Raw genomic sequence first — 22,753 nt, forward strand, 5'->3', positions numbered from 1 at the left:
AGGTAACATTCCTTTGAAAATTCTAAAATTATTGGAGGAAATGGCATCGAAACGACTTCACAAAGCGAAAAAACTTAGTGACTAAAAATATCAGTGAGTCACACTTGAAATCGGTGAACTCATACAAATATCTAGGTCTAATACTTTGTAGTGATACTAAATGGAATGAGTTCATATGTTCAGTCGTGGGTAAAGCAGGTGGTAGAATTCGGTTTATTAGTAGAATACTGGGTAAATGCAGTCACTCTACAAAGGAGAGTGCTTATATCTAGGTCTAATACTTTGTAGTGATGCTAAATGGAGTGCGTTCATAGGTTCAGTCGTGGGTAAAGGAGGTGGTAGACTTCGGTTTATTAGTAGAATACTGGGTAAATGCAGTCACTCTACAAAGGAGAGTGCTTATAAGTCACTCGTGCGATGTATCTTAGAAATTGCTAAAGTGTGTGGGATCTGTACCAAACAGGACTGGTAGGGGATAATGAACGTATACAGAGAAGGCAGCACGAATGGTCACAGCTTTGTTTGATACAGGGGAGAGTCACAGAGATGCTGAATAAACTGAACTGTCAGACGCTTGAAAATAGACGTAACCATCCCATGAAAGCCTACTTAGAAAGTTTCATGAGCTGGCTTTAAATGATGACTGGAAATATACCAAAACTCCGTGTCAGTAAGGATCGTGAGGAGTAGATTAATTACAGCAAGCATTTTAACAATCATTCTTCCCTCGTTCCATACAGAATGGGTCGGGAAAAGCCCCAATAACTGTTACAATGAGACGTACCCTCTGCCATGCACTTCACAGTGGTTTGGAGAGTATAGTTGTAGACGTACACTAATCAGCCAGAACACTATGACCACCTGCATAATAGCCGGTATGTCAACCTTTGGCACGGATAACAGTGGCGACGCATCGTGGCATGGAAGCAATGAGACCTTGATACGAGGGAGCTGGGTCCACATATGCATACACAAGTCACCTAATTCACGTAAATTTCGAGGAGGGGAGCAATGATTTGTGACGCCACGTTGAATCACATCCCAGATGTGTTCAATCGGTTTCAGATCTGGCCAGTTGAGGGTGCAGTACATAAACTGGAACTCGCCACTGTTTTCAAATGGTTCAAATGGCTCTGAGCACTATGGGACTTAACATCTCAGGTCGTCAGTCCCCTATAACTTAGAACTACTTAAACATAACTAACCTAAGGACATCACACACATCCATGCCAGAGGCAGGATTCGAACCTGCGACCGTAACAGCAGCGCGGTTCCGGACTGCAGCGCCTAGAACCGCTCGCCCACAACGGCCGGCGGGCTAGAACTCATAAGTTCATTTATTATTCAGTATATGTTGATTTTTTTAAAAAAAGTAGTTGCTGCAGTGAGGGAGTCCCCGTAAGTCACTTTCGGGAAAGTTTTCAAAATAAGTTTTGCTCAGTGACAAATTGTTTGTAACTTCGTTTGTTAGTAAATTGTTGTTCTAAAAGTCCAGTGGCTTACACTCCAAAACCCTGTGTCCTAACTTACCAGCTCTAAGGTACTTCCGTCTTTTCACCTGCGTACAAATCGTATCTGTTTAGTTGCATAGAAATATGGAAACAATGGGAGAACTTGAACATAAATATAGATGCTAACCAAGCTTGCAAGTTGCGCTGTTGCACTTCACGACGAACGGTACCTGTGTAATGTCCTCAATACGTTAAAAATGCCAGTGCTGGTCAGAACAGTGTTCTGTGTAATTGTGAGAGCATTCTGCTGGAGACCAGTGAATTTCAACGTAGACAAATTGTTGGTGGGTTCTTACGCAACCACGGTGCCAAAACGTATGATTCTTCAAGAGCCAATTTATCGAAGACTTGTACCTCACATAGGGAATGCGGAAAGCCTCACGCGCTAAGTCACAATGCGGACGAAAATGTGTTCTGAGGGACTGTGACAAATGTTCAATCAAGAGGACCTTGACGAAAAATAAGACGATGACTGTTGGAAAAGTCGCTGCAGAACTGAATGTCGCACTCGCGAACTCTGTCAGCACCAAAACTATGTGAAGGGAGCTCCATAAGCAGGGAACTACGGGCAGCCTGGAATTCCAAAACCGCTCATTAGTGATGCAAATGCCCGTAACAGGTAAACGTGTTGCCGAAGACATAAAACCAGGGCTAAGAAGTGTTGAAAGAAAGCCATTTGGTCGGACGAATCTTGTTGCACTTTTTTTCCAATTCCTGGCCGAGTTTACGTGGTAAGAGTGAAACATGGCGGGGGTTCGGCGATGATTTGGGCTGTCATATCATCGTATTCCATGGGTCTTATGGTTACTCTGCAATGTAACATGGCTGCCAAGCACTATTGGAAGGTAGGAGAGGAGGTACTGGCGGAAGTAAAGCTGTGAGGACGGGTCGTGAGTCGTTACAATTACAAATAACCTAAATTGGAACGATCACATGGATAATATTGTGGGTAGAGCAAACCAAAGACTGCAATTCATTGGCAGAACACTTAAAAGGTGCAACCAAAAAGACTGCTTACACTACGCTTGTCCGCCCTATTCTGGAGTACTGTTATGCGGTGTGGGAACTGCATCAGGTGGGACTGACGGATGACATCGAAAAAGTACAAAGAAGGGCAGCTCGTTTTGTATTATCGCGAAATAGGGGGAGATAGTGTCACAGACATGATACGTGAATTGGAGTGGCAATCATTAAAACAAAGGCGTTTTTCGCTGCGACGGGATCTTCTCATGAAATTTCACGGGATCTTCTCATGAAATTTCAATCACCAGCTTTCTCCTCCGATCACGAAAACATTCTGTTGGCACCCAAATACATAGGGAGAAATGATCATCACGTTAAATAAGAGAAATCAGGGCTCGCACGGAAAAATTTAAGTGCTCGTTTTTCCCGCGTGCCGTTCGAGAGTGGAGCGGTAGAGAGACAGCATGAAGGTGGTTCATTGAACCCTCTACCAGGCACTTTATTGTGAATAGCAGAGTAATCACTTAGATGTAGATGTGCTTGGGTAAGTCAGTTGGTAGAGCACTTGCCCGCGACAACAATAGTCTCGAGATCGAGTCTCGTCCGACACACAGTTTTAATGTGCCAGAAAGTTTCATATCAGTGCACACTCCGCTGCAGAGTGAAAAATCTCATTCTGGAAACTGTACGTGACCATTTTGACTGATGTGATCCAATCCACGGTGGAATGTTTGTTCCCCAACAGTGGTACTGTGTTCCAAGGCGACAGGGCACCTGTTAGCAAAACTCCCATAATCGGCGATTGGTTTTGTGAGGACGACGATGAATTGTTCGCGTCTCCCATAGCCGGGACAGTTATCAGATCTCATTGTTACTGAGGCTTTGTGGTCTACGTTGGAGAAAACTGTGCGTGATTATTATCCATCTCTGTCATCGTTACCTGAACTTACCACTACTTTTCAGAAAGTGTGGAGATTAGAGATTAGATTAGATTAGTAGTTGTTCCATAGATCACGAATACGACACTTCGTAATGATGTGGAACGTGTCAGGTTAATAAAACGTGTCTATCCAAGATATTACCTTACAAAAAATATTACATAACACTTAATATTTTTAAGTTTTTTTTGGGTGGGGGGTGGGGAAATTACCCATTTACTGTATCCAGAAATTCATCTAATGAGTAGAAGGAGTTGCGATTCAGAAATTCTTTTAATTTTCCTCTAAATGCTATATGGCTATCTGTCAAACTTTTGATGCTCTTAGGTAAGTGACCAAAGACTTTTGTGGCAGCATAATTTACCCCCTTCTCAGCCAAAGTTAGATTTAACCTTGAGTAGTGAAGATCATCCTTTCTCCTAGTGTTGTAGCCATGTACACTGCTATTACTTTTGATTCGTTCGGATTGTTAATAACAAATTTCATAAGTGAACATATATATTGTGAGGCTACAGTGAATATCCCTAGCTCTTTAAATAAGTGTCTGCAGGTTGATCTTGGATGAGCTCCAGCAATTATTCTGATTACAAGCTTTTGTGCAATGGACACTCTTTTACTCATTGATGAGTTACCCCAGAGTATGATGCCATTCGAAAGCAGAGAATGAAAATAGGCGTGGTAAGCTAATTTACTGAGATGTATATCGCCAAAATTTGCAATGAACCTAATAGCATAAGTAGCCGAACTCAAACGTTTCAGCAGATCTTCAGTGTCTTTTTTCCAGTTCAGCCCCTCATCAATGCATACACCTAGAAATTTTGAATATTCTACCTTAGTTACCGGTTTCTGATCGAAGTCTATATTTATTAATGGGGTCATTCCATTTACTATGTGGAACTGTATATACTGTGTTTTGTCAAAGTTTAATGAGAACCCATTTGCAGAGAACCACTTAATGATTTTCTGAAAAACATCGTTTACAAATTTCACCAGTTAATTCTTGTCTGTCGGGTGTGATAGCTATACTTGTATCATCGGCAAAAGTACCAGCTTTGCATCTTCGTGAATATAGAATGGCAAGTCATTAATATATATTAAGAACAGCAGAGGACCCAAGACCGAACCTTGTGGCACCCCATTCTTGATTGTTCCCCAGTTTGAGAAATCACCAGTTTTTTGCATATTATGTGAACTGCTTACTTCAACTTTCTGCACTCTTACAGTTAGGTATGATTTCAACCATTTGAGCACTGTCCCATTCATACCACAGTGCTTGAGCTTATCTAGAAGTATTCCATGATTTACACAATCAAAAGCCTTTGAGAGACCACAAAAAATCCCAACGGGTGACTTCCGGTTACTCAGAGCATTCAATATTTCATTAGTGAAAGTATATATAGCATTTTCCGTTGTAAAACCTTTCTGGAAACCAAACTGACATTTTGTTAAAACTTTATTTTTTCAAATGTTTGAAGCTACTGTACAATACATTACTTTTTCAAAAATTTTGGATAAGGCAGTCAGAAGAGAGACTGGGCGGTAGTTGTTGACATCAGACGTATCCCCATTTTTATGCAGTGGTTTAACAATGGCATACTTCACTCTAACTGGGAAAATACCCGACTTCAGAGAGATATTACATATGTGGTGTAAGATTCCCTTGAAAAGTCATACACGACCTGTATTTATTCATTCTGAGACGACTGGAAGGTGTTTCGAATGTCATCGGGTTTCCTACACTGCATTAGGCACGGTAATGTGTTGTGTTTTTCGTGTTTCCATGTTTTTGTCGACCCCCTGTATGTCCATCTGAAAATTCTGAGATGCATCTACACTACTGGCCATTAAAATTACTACACCACGAAGATGACGTGCTACAGACGCGAAATTTAACCGACAGGAAGAAGATGCTGTGATATGCAAATGATTAGGTTGGCGCCGGTGGCGACACCTACAACGTGCTGACATGAGGAAAGTTTCCAAACGATTTCTCATACACAAACAGCAGCTGACCGGTGTTGCCTGGTGAAATGTTGTTGTGATGCCTCGTGTAAGGAGGAGAAATGAGTACCATCATGTTTCCGACTTTGATAAAGGTCGGATTGTAGCCTATCGCGATTGCGGTTTATGGTATCGCGACATTGCTGCTCGCGTTGGTCGAGATCCAATGACTGTTAGCAGAATATGGAATCGGTGGGTTCAGGAGGGTAATACGGAACGCCGTGCTGGATCCCAACGGTCTCGTATCACTAGCAGTCGAGATGACAGCATTTTATCCGCATGGCCGTAACGGATCGTGCAGCCGCGTCTCGATCCCTGAGTCAAGAGATGGGGACGTTTGCAAGACAACAACCATCTGCACGAACAGTTAGACGACGTTTGCAGCAGCATGGACTATCAGGTCGAAGACCGTGGCTGCGGTTACCTTTGACGCTGCAACACAGAGAGGAGCGCCTGCGATGGTGTACCTAACGACGAAATTGGGTGCACGAATGGCAAAACGTCATTTTTTTCGGATGATGGTACAAATGGCTCTGAGCACTATGGGACTTAACATCTGTGGTCATCAGTCCCCTAGAACGTAGAACTACTTAAACCTAACTAACCTAAAGACATCACACACATCCATGCCCGAGGCAGGATTCGAACCTGCGACCGTAGCGGTCACGCGGTTCCAGACTGAAGCGCCTAGAACCGCACGGCCACACCGGCCCGCCTTTTCGGATGAATCCAGGTTCTGTTTACAGCATCATGATGGTCGCATCCGTATTTGGCGACATCGCGGTGAACGCACATTGGAAGCGTGTATTCGTCATCGCTATACTGGCGTATCACCCGGCGTGATGGTATGGGGTGCCATTGTTTAGACGTCTCGATCACCCCTTGTTCGTATTCACGGAATTTTCAATAGTGGACGTTACATTTGAGATGTGTTACGACCCGTGGCTCTATCCTTCACTCTCTCCCTGCGAACCCCTACATTTCAGCAGGATAATGCACGACCGCATGTTGCAGGTCCTGTACGGGCCTTTCTGGATACAGAAAATGTTCGACTGCTGCCCTGGCCAGCTCATTCTCCAGATCTCTCACCAACTGAAACCGTCTGTTCAATGGTGGGCGAGCAACTGGCTCGTCACAATACGGCAGTCACTACTCCTGATGAAGGGTGGTATCGTGTTGAAGCTGCATGGGCAGCTGTACCTGTACACGCCATCCAAGCTCTGTTTGACTCAATGCCCAGGGGTATCAAGGCCGTTATTACGGCCAGAGGTGGTTGTTCTGGGTACTGATTTCACAGGAATTACGCACCTAAATTGCGTGAAAATGTAATCACATGTCAGTTCTAGTATAATATATTTGTCCAATGAATACGCGTTTATCATCTGCATTTCTTCTTGGTGTAGGAATTTTAATGTCCAGTAGTGTATGATGGCGTCTTCCAACACGGCTGCAACGTTAGTGACATGGCCTCACAGGTTTGTCTCTCATCTCATACAGTACAGGGTGATTCCATATCTATGGACGGCCCTGTAGATATACGTTTGTACTGACCAGTCATGGGCCCCATGATGAAGAAGGTGGAGGCGACGAGCACGAGCAGGCGCGGCCTGGCGAGCAGGCGCAGCACGCCGCGCAGCCCGTCCGTCGCGGCGGGCTGAAGGGCGCGCGGCTCGCGCAGCCGCACGGCGGCGTACACCAGCGCCAGCAGGTTGACGGCGGCGCACAGCGCGAAGCTGCCCAGGAAGCCGAGCGCGCGGTTGCTGACGCCCGCCAGCGACGAGCCCACTGGCGTGCCCACGAACACGCACGCCATCAGCACGCCCATGCGCGCCGTGCGCTCCTCCGTCGACGTCACGTCCGCCAGGTAGCTCGTCACGCCCACCGCCAGCACGCCTGACACAAGCGTTCTGTTAGCCTGAATCAGTATCTCAGAAATGCAACTGATCCTACAAGAGTGGACTCAACAGGGTGTTACAAAAATGTACGGCCAAACTTTCAGGAAACACTCCTCACACACAAATAAAGAAAATACGAGGGGCGTTCAGAAAGTAAGCTCCGATCGGTCGCGAAATGGAAACGACTATGAAAATCCGATAAAGCTTTGCACAGATGTGTTGGGCAATGTCTCTAGTATAACCCCAGTTAGCATCACGTCGCTCTTCTCATTTCTGAGCTCGCAGTGAGTGCGTAAAGATGTCTAGAAAATAGTGTCTGCCGCCAAGTACGAGGGCCTGGTGAGAGATTTCGCCTGAAGCTATGCAGCTAACATTACATAACTGTCGTGCTGTTTCTTCTTCAAGACAATTCTCAGCCGCATTCTGCAGGGGCAATGAAGATGCTCCTGCATCGTTTTCAAATGGAAATGTTAGATTACCCACAATACAGTCCGCAATTGTCTCCCCCTGACTTTCATCTCTGGTCACATGAACCGCTGTCTTTGAAGACAACATTTTGACACAGACAACGAGGTGTAGGCCAGCGTGGAGAATTGGCGGAAAGCACTGGCGGCTGCCTTCTATGATGAGGCTATTGAAAAGTTGGTACAACGCTATGACAAAAGTCTAAGTCAGAACGGCGACTACGTAGAGAAGTAGCTGAAAGGTGTAGCTAATTGTTACAAGTAAAACATTTCTGATGTTCACTGTGGTTTCAATTTGGCAATCAATCGGAGCTTACTTTCTGAACAGGCCTCGTATGTTATGTGGACATGTGTCCGGAAACGCTTACTTTCCATGTTAGAGCTCATTTTATTACTTCTCTTCAAATCACATTAATCATGGAATGGAAACACACAGCAACAGAACGTACCAGCGTGACTTCAAACACTTTATTACAGGAAATGTTCAAAATGTCCTCCGTTAGCGAGGATACATGCATCCACCCTCCGTCGCATGGAATCCCTGATGCGCTGATGCAGCCCTGGAGAATGGCGTATTGTATCACAGCCGTCCACAATACGAGCACGAAGAGTCTCTACATTTGGTACCGGGGTTGCGTAGACAAGAGCTTTCAAATGCCCCCATAAATGAAAGTCAAGAGGATTGAGGTCAGGAGAGCATGGAGGCCATGGAATTGGTCCGCCTCTACCAATCCGTCGGTCACCGAATCTGTTGTTGAGAAGCGTACGAACACTTCGACTGAAATGTGCAGGAGCTCCATCGTGCATGAACCACATGTTGTGTCGTACTTGTAAAGGCAGATATTCTAGCAGCACAGGTAGAGTATCCCGTATGAAATCATGATAACGTGCTCCATTGAGCGTCGGTGGAAGAACATGGGGCCCAATCGAGACATCACCAACAATGCCTGCCCAAAAGTTCACAGAAAATCTGCGTTCATAACGTGATTGCACAATTGCGTGCGGATTGTCGTCAGCCCACACACGTTGATTGTGAAAATTTACAATTTGATCACGTTGGAATGAAACTAAAATGAGCTCTAACATGGAAATTAAGCGTTTCCGGACACATGTCTACATAACATCTTTTCTTTATTTGTGTGTGAGGAATGTTTCCTGTAAGTTTGGCCGTACCTTTTTGTAACACCCTGTATAACTGATCCTACAAGAGTGGACTTTACACGCGATTCAACCAATAAATAAGAAAGGGGCCAAGATTTACTGTTCTGATCATACGAGAGGCACTCTGTAAGCAATGCAACACATTTTTTTCCTCGACTAGTTTCGGTTTAAGAAGTGCAGACTTGTTGTGGGACATTGTGGAATATACCCACTTCATCGCATATAGTTTCACGAAGTTTATTTATTTATTTATTTACATTTCAAGTTTCGTAGGACCAAATTGAGGAGCAAATCTCGAAGGTCATGGAACGTGTCAGTACATGCAATTACAACATAAAACTAATAACAGTTAAAAATAAACGTTTATGAGTCTGAAAAAAGTCAGTCCATAAGTTTAAGTAAACGCTATCAGCAATACAATAAGAATCAACTTAATTTTTCAAGGAACTCCTCGGCAGAATAGAAGGAGTGACCCATGAGGAAACTCTTCAGTTTCGATTTGAAAGCGCGTGGATTACAGCTAAGATTTTTTAATTCGAGTGGCAGCTTATTGAAAATGGATGCGGCAGTATACTGCACACCTTTTTCCACAAGAGTTAAGGAAGTCCGATCCAAATGCAGGTTTGATTTCTGCCGAGTTTTAACCGAGTGAAAGCTGCTTATTCTTGGGAATAAACTAATATTGGTAACAAGAAACGACAACAAGGAATATACTTATTGAGAGGCCAATGTCAAAATACCCAGACTCGTGAACAGAGGTCGACAAGAGGTTCGTGAACTCACACCACTTATTGCCCGAACCGCCCGCTTCTGAACCAAAAATATCCTTGTAGAATGGGAAGAGTTACCCCAAAATATAATACCGTACGACATAAGCGAATGAAAATAAGCAAAGTAGACTAATTTTCGTGTTACTGTTCGAATAGTTAAAATGGCAGTATTAAGTCTGTAAACAAGATCCTGAACGTGGGCTTTCCACGACAGCTTACTGTGTATCTGAACACCTAGAAATTTGAATTGTTCAGTTTCACTAATCATATGCCAGTTCCGTGAAATTAAAAAGCCAGGTTTTGTTGAATTCTGTGTCAGAAACTGTAAAAACTGTGTCTTACTGTGATTTAACGTTCGTTTATTTTCTACAAGTCATGAACTGAAGTCATGTACTGCACTATTTGAAACCGAGCCAATGTTGCACACAACTACCAAGCTAGTATCATCATCAAACAGAAATATTTTAGAGTTACCCGTAATACTACAGGGCAAATTATTTAAATAAATAAGGAACAGGAGTGGCCCCAACACTGATCCCTGGGGCACCCCCCACTTGACAGTACCCACTCAGATCCCACATCACAGCCTTTATCAACATTGTGAATAATGACCTTTTGCTGCCTGTTGCTAAAGTAAGAGGTGAATCAATTGTGAGCTACTCCCCGTATTCCGCAATGGTCCAACTTCTGACAGGCAGCGGCGCAGAATGTCTACAGGGACCTGACAGTGAACAACACCGTGGTAAGCTGTTGGGCGAGGCCTCTGTCATCACTGAAACAAGGTCGCATAAACCTGACCAATCTCCCACGTACTGGCCAGCTCACACAGCTGTCGCTCCTGCAATGTTGGAAGGTGCGGACACTCTCATTACAGTAATTGACGGATCACATCCAAACACCTCGCTGCACAACTGGACATCTCTCTTTGTAGTGCTGGCACGCTCATCCACCAGTTGCGGTACTCAAACGTGTGTGCACGCTGGGCTTCTCTCAGCCTAACAGAAGCCATAAAGGGCAATGAAGGACCATCTCTGCGAAACTGCTTGCCTGTTACAACGCTGATCGTGACGATTCTTTGTCGAACATCTTCACAGGCGATGAAACATGGTTTCATCAGTTCGAACCAGAAACAAAACAGCAGTCCAAGGAATGGAACCACACAACTTCACATCTTAAGAAAAAGTTTGAAGTTGCACCCTCAGCTGGTAAGTCATGATGACAATGTTATGGGGCTCTTAACGGGTTCTTCTGTTTGCTGTCCTTCCTCACGGTGCAAGGATCAGCTCTGCAGTGTACGAGGAGCATTTCAAAAGTCCACGCAAAAATAAAAACTACTTACGTGTTTGGGGTAAGCCTTTTTTATTTTTCAAAAATGGTTCAAATGGCTCTGAGCACTATGCGAGTTAACTTCTGAGGTCATCAATCGCCTAGAACTTAGAACTACTTAAACCTAACTAACCTAAGGACATCATACACATCCATGCCCGAGGCAGGATTGGAACCTGCGACCGTAGTGGTCGCTCGGTTCCAGACTGTAGCGCGTAGAACCGCACGGCCACTCCAGCCGGGTTTTATTTTTGGACATGGTCTTCTTTTAGACTTATACACTTCGTCCAACGGTGTTCTAATTTGTTGATCCCTTCCGAATAATGGGAATTGTCCAAGTCTTCAAAATAGCTATTAGTTGCTGCAATCACCTCCTCGTTTGAATAAAGTCTTTGTCCCGCCAGCCATTTCTTCAAATTGGGGAACAAATAGTAGTCCTAGGGAGCCAAGTCTGGAGAATGCGGGGTATGTGCAACGAGTTGGAATCCTATTTCCAATAATTTTGAGATCACAACTGCTGAGGTGTGTGCTGGTTGCATAGTCGTGGTGGAAAAGGACTTTTTTGTGGTACAATCTCCGGCGTTTTTCTTGTAGCTCGGTTTTCATACGGTCTAATAACGATGAATAATATGCACCTGTAATAGTTTTACCCTTTTCCAGATAGTCGATGAGGATTATCCCTTGCGAATCCCAAAAGATAGTCGCCATAACCTTTCCAACCGAAGGAAAAGTCTTCGCCTTTTTTGGTGCAGATTCTCCCTAGGTAACCCATTGCTTAGATTGTTGTTTGCTCTCAGGTGTATAGTAATGTATCCATGTTTCATCCACAGTGACGAAACGACACTTAAAGTCCTGAAGATTCTTCCTGAACAGTTGCAAACCATCCTTGCAACACTTCACACGATTCCGGTTTTGGTCAAGCCTGAGCAATCACGGAACCCATCATGCGGATAGCTTTCTCATGTCCAAATGTTTATGCAAAATATTATGTACGCGTTCATTCGAGATGCCCACAGCACTATCAGTCTCACGCACCTTAACTATTCTGTCATCCATCACCGTATCATGGGTTTTATCAATGATTTCTGGAGTCGTAACATCCACAGGGCGTCCAGAACGTTCAGCATCACTTGTGCCCATATGGCCACTCCGAAAATTTTGAAACCACTTATAAACTGTTCTAATCGAAGGTGAAAAGTCACCGTAATTTTTATAGAGCTTCTCTTTTGTCTCCTGAGGCGTTTTGCCTTTCATAAAGTTATGTTTAATCACCACACGAAATTCTTTTTCGTCTATTTTTTGACAATCACTCGACTTCCTTGATTCACACTAATGCCAAACACAAAGAAATAGACCAATATGGCTGAAACTTGGTGTGCGTTCTTTCCACAGTTGCTACTAACTAAACATGACCTCGATACGCGCCGGTGGTGCCATCTCTTGGACTTTGCACGGACATTTCAAACGTCCCTCGTATTGTGATACCCTCAGGAAAGTGAAGCAACGACTTCAGCAGGTTCGTTGCCAAAACAGTTCATACGAACTTCTCCTTCTTCGTGACAACTCAAGGCCTCACACAAGTCTGCGCGCCCAAGAGGAGCTCACAAATCTTCATTGGACAGTCCTTCCTCATCCAGTCTACAGCCCAGATCTCGCACCTTCCTACTTGCATCTGTTTGGACTAATGGAGGAAGCACTCCACGAGAAGCATCAGAGGGTTGGATCCCCTCAGTCGACGACGTCAGGTTGCAACGCCTGGGCTACTCTTAGGTTGTAATCTCCGTCCTCGACGGTTGTGTCTGTCTGTCTGCCTGCCTGCCTGCCCGCCGCTTCCTGCTGTAGCTGTTCGTCCGTCCGTCCGTCTGTCCGTCTGTCCGCCTGCCTGCTCGCTGTCCGCCGCCGCCGCTGTTGCCTGCTGCCTGCTGCCTGCTGTCCGTCCGTCCGTCTGTTCGCCGCCGCCGCCGCCGCCTGCTGTCCGTCTGTCCGTCTGTCCGTCTGTTCGCCGCCGTCCGTCTGTTCGTCGCCGCCGCCAGCCGGTGGCCGTCCGTCTGTTCGCCGCCGCCGCCGCCGCCAGCCGGTGCCCGCCGCCGCCGCCGCCGCCGCCGCCGTTGCCGCCAGGTCGCCGCCGTCGCCGCCGTCCTGACCCTGGTCTACGGCCGTCTCCGTCTTCATCCGTCTTCGTCTTTGTCTGTCCCCAGTTTCTGTCCTTTCCTTTTCGTTCTGTTCGTTATTGTTTCTCTCTACCGTCATGTCCGCCCCCACCTCCACTGCCACCGCTACCACCACCGCCATAGTTTATACTTCCCCTTCCGCCGCCTCCACCACTATCACCTGGTGTGCCCAGTCCCATCCCCCTCCTTCGAACCCTCCTCTTCTCACTCTCCCTTCGCCCTCACTCTTTGTCGCCCCCTCTCCAGCTTCTTCCTCTCGATCTGATCCTTTCCCCCCACTCCCCCAGCCTGTCACTGCAGCTCCGGCTCGGGTGGTGGCCCATCGGGCCACTGTCCATGCCCAGCTCTCCCCGTCGCCTTCGCCATCGCCGCCGCCACCGCCATCGCCGTCGTCACCGTCGCCTTCGCCTTCACCGTCACCGTCACCATCTCCGGCGCCGACTCCGGCCCCGGGACCTGCCCCTCCCCGCCACATTCCAGTTGTTCCCATCCCCCACACCTCCTCCACCGCCGTCAAGCGCCCCAGTGGCACCCCTGCCTCCTCTGCTTCCAAAAAGGCTCCGCCTCGTCCTCCTTCCCCCACCCATGATGCCATGGATGTCTCCCCGCCCGTCCCTGCCTCCTCATCCTCCTCCTCTACCCCCTCCTCCTACCGCTATCTCCTCTCCTGTCCTGATCCCTCTCTCCTTGAAGCCCGGAACCTCACCCTCTTCCTTCGCCAGCATTGTCCTGGTGCCCCCATCTCCCTCCTCACTCCTCGCCGTGATTCGGTCCTCATTTCCTCCCCCAGCCCAACCCTCCACACATACCTCCTTTCCCGCATCCCTGTCACCCGCTTTGGCCCTCATGCCTCTCTCACCCCTGCTCCTTCGCCACCTCCCTCCCGCCAACCCCAACCTCCGCGTCGCCCGCCGACTCTCACTGCCGTGATCACTCGGCTTAGTCCAGTGATCACGGAGGAGGAGGTGTTGGCGGAGCTTCAGGCCCATCCCCATTTGGAGGTGCGTGCGGTCCGCCGCATCCATAATGCTGCCGGCCCCACCCGCCTTATGCGGGTTTTTTCTGAGCACGCTCCCTCCATCGACCGTCTCCTGAAGGAGGGTGCCCTCCTTTTTACCCAGCGTTATAAGGTTGACCCCTCCCGTTCCCCTCCTCAATCCCTGCGCTGCCAGAGGTGTCTGCGCTATAACACGCACCCCACAGCTGAGTGCCGCGAGGCCCCCACCTGCCCGCATTGTCGGCAAGCGCACTTCCTCAGGCAGTGCCCAAACCTCCAATCCCCTCCTTCCTGCAATACCTGAAATCTCCCCCATCCCACCTACTCCCAAAAGTGTAAAGCCCGACCCCCTCCAACCACTCCTGAACTCACCGTCCCTGTCCGTCCCCTGGACGCCCCCACCCCTCCTGGCAATTCCCTTCGTCCCCCCCCCACCGCTGAGGACATCATCAGGTTCCTTACCATCATCCTCCAGAATGTTCATCCCTTTCAGCGCCCCCACACCCTCCAGCAGATCTCCCTTGCCACCCGTTCCATATTCCAACTCAAGATGTACGCCACCTACTCCAACAACCAGGCCCATTTCACCTTCTCCCGCCTTGACACCCTCGTCTAAATCCCTCTCATGGCGCGACAGCAACATATCCTTTTCAACAACATCCGCTCCATACCCGCCAACAGGAACCTCTTCCTGCACACCCTTGCCACCCACTGTGTGGATGCCTTCCTCCTTAATGAAACCTTCCTCCAACCCCACCACACCATCCACACTTCGCCCTATCTCCTCCACCGCTCCGATAATCCCCTCCCAATTGCGTGTGGCGGAGTTGCCATTGGTCACCACCGCCAGATCCCCGTTCAGCTCCAACCTCTCCTTCCCGACCCCACCGAACACCTGATCCTTAGTCTCTTCTTCCCCGGCCTTACCGTTACCTGAGCCACCATCTATGTCCGCCCCAACGCTCCTATTCCCTTCGACTTCCTCTCCCACATCGACCGTACCTTCTCCTCCTACGTGATCGCCGCCGACCTCAACATCCATAGTCGTTCCGCTGCCCAGTTACGGCGGTGGCATCGGTTCCTCTCCACCCTTCAAGGCGACCTCATCCCCATCCCCCAGCACACCCGTCCCAAATCCAACTCCACTCCCGATGTTATTCTCTCCTCCCCCAACCTCCTTGGTCGCATAACGGTGGATGTCCTGGAGCCTATTGGTAGCGACCATCTCCCTGTCCTCCTCACCGTTTCAGACGGTCGTCGCCCTCGCCCCGACCCTCGTACTGACCCTCCCCCTAAGTATGTCCACCTCTATTCCCGAGCCAACTGGAATGCCTACCAGGATACCCTTTCCACCCAGGTCGATAGCCACCCCTTCACCTACCACCACCCTGACGATGTCACCCATGCCGCCTCCTTTCTCCAGCAGACCTTGTCTGAGGCCGAGGAGGCCCACGTCCCTACTGTCGCCATCCACCTCCACCGTCCTACCTTACCCCCACAGGCTGTTCTCCTCCTCCGTGAATCCCGTTGTCTCTACCGTGCCTTCCTCCGCACGCGTGACCCAGACACACTACGACGCCACCGACAACTCCAGCGACACATTCGTAATTTGCTTGCGGCTAAGAAACACCGGGACTGGCGACAGACATGCACCCGTTTAAATGCTACCCTACCAATCAACTCGTCCAAGTTCTGGTCGGCCTTCCGTCGCCTTACCGGAACTAAACCCTCCCCCTATTATCCTCTTCTCCATGATGATCACCCTTTCCCTGACAACCTTAGTAAGGCCAATCACTTTGCCTCCTACCTCTCCAATGTCTTTTCCATCCCCGATGATTCCCAGTTCGATTACTCCCTCTTCCCGGATGTCCGCAATCGAACTGACACCTCCGTCCCTCCCCTCGCCCCGGGTTTCCAGTACTTGGACAACATTGCACACACAGAACTCAATGCCCCTATCACTACACAGGATATCACTGTTACACTCCGCACAAAACGCAACACCGCTCGTGGTCACGATCGTGTCACCTACCGTCACCTTCGTGAAGCTCCTGTCTCTTTCCTCTCCACCCTGGCCAGGCTCTACAATGTAGTCCTGTCCACCGGTTACTACCCCGAGCTGTGGAAAACCTCCCATATCCTCATGTTCCTCAAACCTGGCAAACCGCCGTCCGCCGTCTCCTCCTACCGTCCCATCAGCCTTACCTCGGTCTTCAGCAAGGTCCTGGAATCTATCCTCACCCGACGCATCCACCAGCATCTCCACCAGCACCGCCTCCTTCCCGTTACCCAGTGTGGCTTTCGGCCATTCTTCTCTTCTGACGACCTTCTCCTTCACCTCACTCATCTCCTTTCTGAACAGCTTAATTCCCGTCGCTCCGCAATCTTCCTCTCCCTGGACCTCGAACGTGCATATGACCGCGTATGGCATTCCGGTCTCCTCTTCAAGCTCCAAACCTTCGCCCTTCCCATTAACTACGTCCATCTGATCGGCTCCTTTCTCTCCCGCCGTCCTTCCTATGTCACCATCCATAACACAGATTCCTACACCTTTTTCCCCTCCGCCGGTGTGCCCCAAGGCTCCGTCCTCTCCCCCCTCCTGTATCTTTTGTACACGGCGGACATGCCGCCGCCGTCACCCCCCGTCCACCTTCTCCAGTTTGCCGATGACACTGCCTTCCTTGCCCTTGCCCCCACCCTGCAACGCTCCCAACACCTTCTCCAATCCCATCTTGACCGATTCACCGCTTGGTGCAACCAGTGGTTGCTCAAGGTCAATCCTTCGAAAACCCAGGCGATCATTGTAGGCAAAACCACCCCTTCCTTCCGCCTCCTTGATTTCTATCTCACCGTCTATGGCCGTCCCATCGCCCTCACTCCCACCCTTAAGTACCTTGGCGTCACCCTCGACCGTCGCCTCTCCTGGACTCCCCATCTCCGTACAATCCAAGCCAAGGCACGTTCCCGACTCCGTCTCCTCAAGCTCCTTTCCGGCCGTACGTGGTGTCTGGACCCTTCCACAATCCTCCACACCTATAAATCCCTCATCCGCCCTATCCTTTGTTATGCCCATCCAGCCTGGATCTCCGCCCCCCCTACCTTTTATAAATCCCTCCAAATGCTTGAACGCCATGCTCTCCGCCTTGCCTATCGCATCCGTCTCCCCTCCCCCACGCGGATCCTGTATGATCTCATCCCCTTCCCCCACCTCCTCCTTTTCCTTGAAAGGATACGGATCCTGTACACCTCCCATAAACTTGATCCTCCTCACCCGCTCGTATCCCCGATCCTCTCCAGCCCCCACCCGCTGCCGCACCTGTATTCCCACGTCCCACCCGGTTTCCATCTCTCCACCCTCCTTACTCTCTCCCAAGGTGGCTTCCGCCAGCTCCCCCTCCCTGATGATGTCCTCCTCCCCTCCATCTACCCCTCCTATCAACTTTGACCCTGCCCCCCCACTTCCGGTGTCCTTTCCCTTAGGCACCCTCCCTCCCTTCTCTTCCCCTCCCTTCTCTTTCCTTTTCCCCCGTCCCCTCCCTCCACCCCTCTTCCCCCGGGCTTCCCCTCCCCCTTCCTCTCTGCCCCCCTCTCTCCCCTGCCTGTAGCGTCTCTGCTCTCCCCTCTCGCTCTCCCCCTGCCCCTCCTCCTCCTCCTCCTCCTCTCTTGGCAGGTCCCCGGACTCGCACACGCATTGTGAACATTCGCGCGCCGGAGATCTTCGCCCTCGGTTTAGTGTCTGTGCCGTCGTGTTTGTGCATCAGTGTTTTTCGCCGTCCACGCTCCTTCGTTCACATGTGTCGTCTAACTCGTCAGTGTTTGTGCCCAGTGCCAACAGTTTTCTTGTTTGTTTCGTCGAGTGTGAACGGCTTCATGTTTTTTAATTATTGTATCTACTGTTTTTTAAACCGCCAGTCTGTTACTTTTCTGTCTCCCTTTCTCTTTTATTGTACTGCTTATGGCTGAAGAGCGGAGTGCACTTTTCCGCTGCCAGCCCACCTTGTATGGGGTGTTCAAATTACAATAAAGAAAAAAAAAACCACGAGAAGCAGTACATGGATGATGGGAAGGTTAGTGAAGCAGGAAAACGTTGCCTCTCTATTGGTAACACGCGAGCCTACAGGCCCTGCCAGTAAGGCAGTGTAAGATCGTCGCAATGAACAGAGATTGTTCCCAGAATGAGATTTTCACTCTACAGCGGAGTGTGTGCTGATATGAAACTTCCTGGCAGATTAAAACTATGGCAATGGTCCCGAGTTCGAGTCTCGGTCTGGCACACAGTTTTAATCTGCCAGGAAGTTTCATATCAGCGCACACTCCGCTGCAGAGTGAAACTCTCATTCTGGAAACATCCCCCAGGCTGTGGCTAAGGCCGGTATTACACTATCAAATTTCTTTGTCAAATATCTCTGTCGAAAATCTTTCTCAAAGATATTTGATGGTGTAATAGGAACTTTGTCAAATGTCATCCAATATTTGATCAAATCTAGGGCCTCGCTGTAGATTTGATCAATGAAATCGCTTGCCTTCTGTTCACTGCAATGTGACATGTTACCACATGGAGCGCTAGCATCGCTGCAGCGTTCTGTCGTCTGTAGTGTTTTTATGAATATTGCCGGTAAATACAATTGGTGTGTGCCGACAACTACAAAATGAATAGAGATGTATGAAGCTGATGAGGCACTTTACAACGTGAGGTACTCTGAATACAAAAACAGATTAAGAGAATTGGAGACCTGACCTGACCTAACCTAACCTAACCTAACATAACATAACCCTCTCCTGTAGCAAAGAATCGGAGTGTTACAGTGAGTCTGTCTTCTGAAGATGTAGCAGTTCTTAAGTGAATATTGTGCTTTGTGATATGAGGATACACTTCACTGAGCACATACAGAAATGTATGCTCATCTGTTGTTAAGTAATTGATGTACGACTTGACGTCCTCCACTATAAGCTCACATAACAAGTTTTGTTGAATGCTTTTATCGTGTCGTCGTAAAACTCACGGCTTCACCCAGATTAGATTAGTTTTTCGTTCCATAGATCCATGCTGAGGAGATCATCGTGGATGTCGAACATGTCAATTTTTATTAAGTTCAAATTACAATACTAATAATATGAATAAATACAATACATCATATGTCTGTATTAAAAATTTCGTCAATGGAGTAGAAGGAGTTGGTCACTAGTAAGTCTTTCAGGCTCCTTTTAAACTGATCTTTATTTGTAACTAAATATTTTATGTTTGCTGGCAAATTATTGAAGATGGGTGTTCCTGAGTAATGGACCCCTTTTTGAACTAAAGTAAGTGCTTTTAAGTCCTTGTGCAGATCATTTTTGTTCCTGGTATTGTATGTATGAATTGAGTTTGTTGGAAAAAGAGATATATTGTTTAGAACAAATTTCATTAAGGAGTAAATATACTGAGAGGCAGTAGTTATTATACCCAGTTCTTTGAAGAGGTTTCTGCAGGACCTCCGTGAATTTACTCCACAAATAATACGTGTCACACGCTTTTGGACTCTGAAAACTTTTGTTTGACTTGAAGATTTACCCCAAAATATTATAACATATGACATTATGGAATGTAAGTAGGCAAATTGTGCAAGCTTTTTCATTTTTATGTTGCTTATGTCTGCTAACACTCGAATTGCAAATACAGACTTGTTAAGGCGTTTCTGCAGATAGTGGCCGTGCGGTTAAAGGCGCTGCAGTCTGGAACCGCAAGACCGCTACGGTCGCAGGTTCGAATCCTGCCTCGGGCATGGATGTTTGTGATGTCCTTAGGTTAGTTAGGTTTAACTAGTTCTAAGTTCTAGGGGACTAATGACCTCAGCAGTTGAGTCCCATAGTGCTCAGAGCCATTTGAACCATTTTCTGCAGATCTGTGGTGTGCTCCTCCCAACTGAATTTATTATCAAGTTGTAATCACAGGAATTTAAGACTGTCAACCTCGTATGTATGGTTCCTTTTTTTCCCCCACTTCTTTTCCGCATGTGCACACAATGCAATTGCGGTACGTGCAACTGCTGCGGTTAATAACAGGTTGTTGTCAGCCATCTTGAACTTTGACGAAAAATTTGATGACAGTGTAACACCCCTTCTAGCGCTACGTCAAAGATCTTTGTCAAATATATTTGACGGAATATTTGATCACATCTTTATCAAATTTCTTTGTCAAATATTTGATCAGTGTAATACCGGCCTAAGCCATGACTCCGCAATATCCTTTCTTTCAGGAGTTCTAGTTCTGCAAGGTATGCAGGAGAGCGTCTGTGAAGTTTGGAAGGTAGGAGACGAGGCACTGGTGGAATTAAAGCTGTGAGGACGGGTCGTGAGTCGTGCTTGTATACTCAGTCGGTAGAGCACTTGCTCGCGAAAGGCAATGGTCCCGAGTTCGAGTCTCAGTCCGGCACACAGTTTTAATCTGCCAGGAAGTTTCATATCTGCGCACACTCCGCTGCAGAGTGAAAATCTCATTCTGGAAACATCCCCCAGGCTGTGGCTAAGCCATGACTCCGCAATATCCTTTCCTTCAGGAGTGCTAGTTCTGCAGGTTCGCAGGAGAGCTTCTGTAAAGTTTGTAAGGTAGGAGACGAGGTACTGGCAGAAGTAAAGCTGTGAAGACGAGGCGTGAGTCATACTTGGGCAGCTCAGTTGGTACAGCACTTGCTCGCGAAAGGCAATGGTCCCGAGTTCGAGTCTCGGTCTAGCACACAGTTTTAATCTGCCAAGAAGTTTCAACAGAGGTAGTGTTGAAAAACAGGGTTTTATAGCTGAAAGAGTGTGGAATAATATGGCGTTTTGGAATCCTGAATAAAATCAACCTCCTTTCAGAAAAAAGAAATGTTGCATCGCTTACTTCGCACCCCTCCTACAATGAAGGCTTTAACGATAGATTGTTTTAGTCGCTGCTGAATCTTCCAGGATGTACAGGGATGGTCCACGAAACTATTTCGTTGCTGTCGTTTCGCTCAGAACTGCGATGGACATCTGCGTAGGTGCTTCTGGCTCTGCTTGCCTTGCCGACTGGCGCTTTTTTTTTTTTTTCTAAGGACGAGGGACGAGATCAGGCTTCTTGGAAACACTGGGAAGGGCATAACGGTTGTGGAATTCACTTGACCATCAGAGAAAGCCTCCAGAAATTCGTGGTCGGAACTGTGGGATCGAAAAAGTTTAAATTTGAAAATAAAAATTGTGTGTGCATGTATGTTGTGTGCGTTGGAGAGCGACATAAATACCATGAAAAGAGGATGTGGTAAGATCTACATTCTTCACCGGAGCTACAAGCGTGAATACATATCTGAAGGAACATAAAAGGTTTTGTCAGTTAGGGAAATAGAGAAATCAGCTGTAGCAGAGCCTACTCTTCAGTCAGAAAAACAGAAAATGAAAATTTTTATCTACAATGACGAACTATTTTCCATGGCCATACAGAGAAGCCATCGAAATACGAGACGTGTTTTTTAAGTACTACGCACTGACGCCATTACAGCCTGATTCTTCCTTGTTTACGTTATGTACTGGGTGTTTAAGATGCCTCCGATAATCGTGAGTCCCACCGACTATGAAGTACGGGCTGTTATAAGATTTCTTAGTGCTAAAGGCCTATAAGCGATCGATATTCATCGTGAGATCTGTGCAGTTTACGGAGAAAACATTATGAGTGATGGAATGGTAAGAAATTGGGTGAGAGCATTTAAAGATGGGCGCAAAAATGTGCATGATGAACAACGGAGTGGGCGTCCTTCGGTCGTTAATGAAAGTTTGGTGCAGGAAGTGGACAATAAGTTGAGAGAAAACAGACGCTTTACGATTTCCTCCTTGCGGGATGACTTTCCTAATGTTTTTCGTAGTGTTTTGTATGGCATTGTGACCGAGCTCTTGAATTACTAAAAATAGTGAGCACGTTGGGTCCCGAAAATGTTGACGGATGTGCACAAAACCAAATGTTTAGACAGTGCACTGACTTTTCTTGAGGGGTACCACAACGACGGCGATGATTTCTTAAGCCAAATTGTTACGGGCGATGAACCATGGGCGGCCTACGTCACACCTTAATCAAAGCAACAGTCCATTAAAGTTGAGCAAGGACATCGTTTTGCCGCAAGACAATGTCCGCCCGCATGTGGCGAATCAGACCAAAGATGTCATCACATCTTTTCGATGGGAAAATGTAGATCATCCTCCGCACAGCCCCGATCTTGCGCCCAGTGACTACCATCTGTTCCTGCACTTGAATAAACACCTGGGCGGTCAGCGTCTTCAAGATGATGACGAAGTCAAAACAATGGTGATGCAGTCGTTAACAGGTCAGGTGGCAGACTTCTATGAGGAGGGTATTCAAAAACTGATACAACGTTATGACAAGTGCCTCAGTATTGACGGAAATTATGTAGAAAAATAGATTAAGGTACAGGCTGTCATGTAAAAATAAAATTATTGAGATATTTTAGCATGTATTTTTTTAATTTCAAAAAGGTACTTACTTTTAAAACACGCCTCATATTTAAACTTTTGAACACTTTTGACAAAAGAGAAGAAGCCATGAAACAGTGA

At 47.4% G+C, this 22,753-nt stretch overlaps 1 protein-coding gene across 1 annotated transcript in view; it reads right to left on the reverse strand.

Annotated features, from left to right (window-relative positions):
• LOC124775231 (solute carrier family 46 member 3-like) overlaps window positions 1-22,753 on the reverse strand; it is a 286,972-nt gene that overhangs the window by 61,447 nt on the left and 202,772 nt on the right. The window contains exon 6 of the mRNA XM_047250068.1: window positions 6,965-7,306. Within this exon, the coding sequence (XP_047106024.1) occupies window positions 6,965-7,306 (342 nt within the window). The remainder of the gene's footprint in view (window positions 1-6,964; window positions 7,307-22,753) is intronic.

The sequence above is a fragment of the Schistocerca piceifrons genome, chromosome 2, assembly GCF_021461385.2.
Source record: "Schistocerca piceifrons isolate TAMUIC-IGC-003096 chromosome 2, iqSchPice1.1, whole genome shotgun sequence".
Taxonomy (NCBI): domain Eukaryota; kingdom Metazoa; phylum Arthropoda; class Insecta; order Orthoptera; family Acrididae; genus Schistocerca; species Schistocerca piceifrons.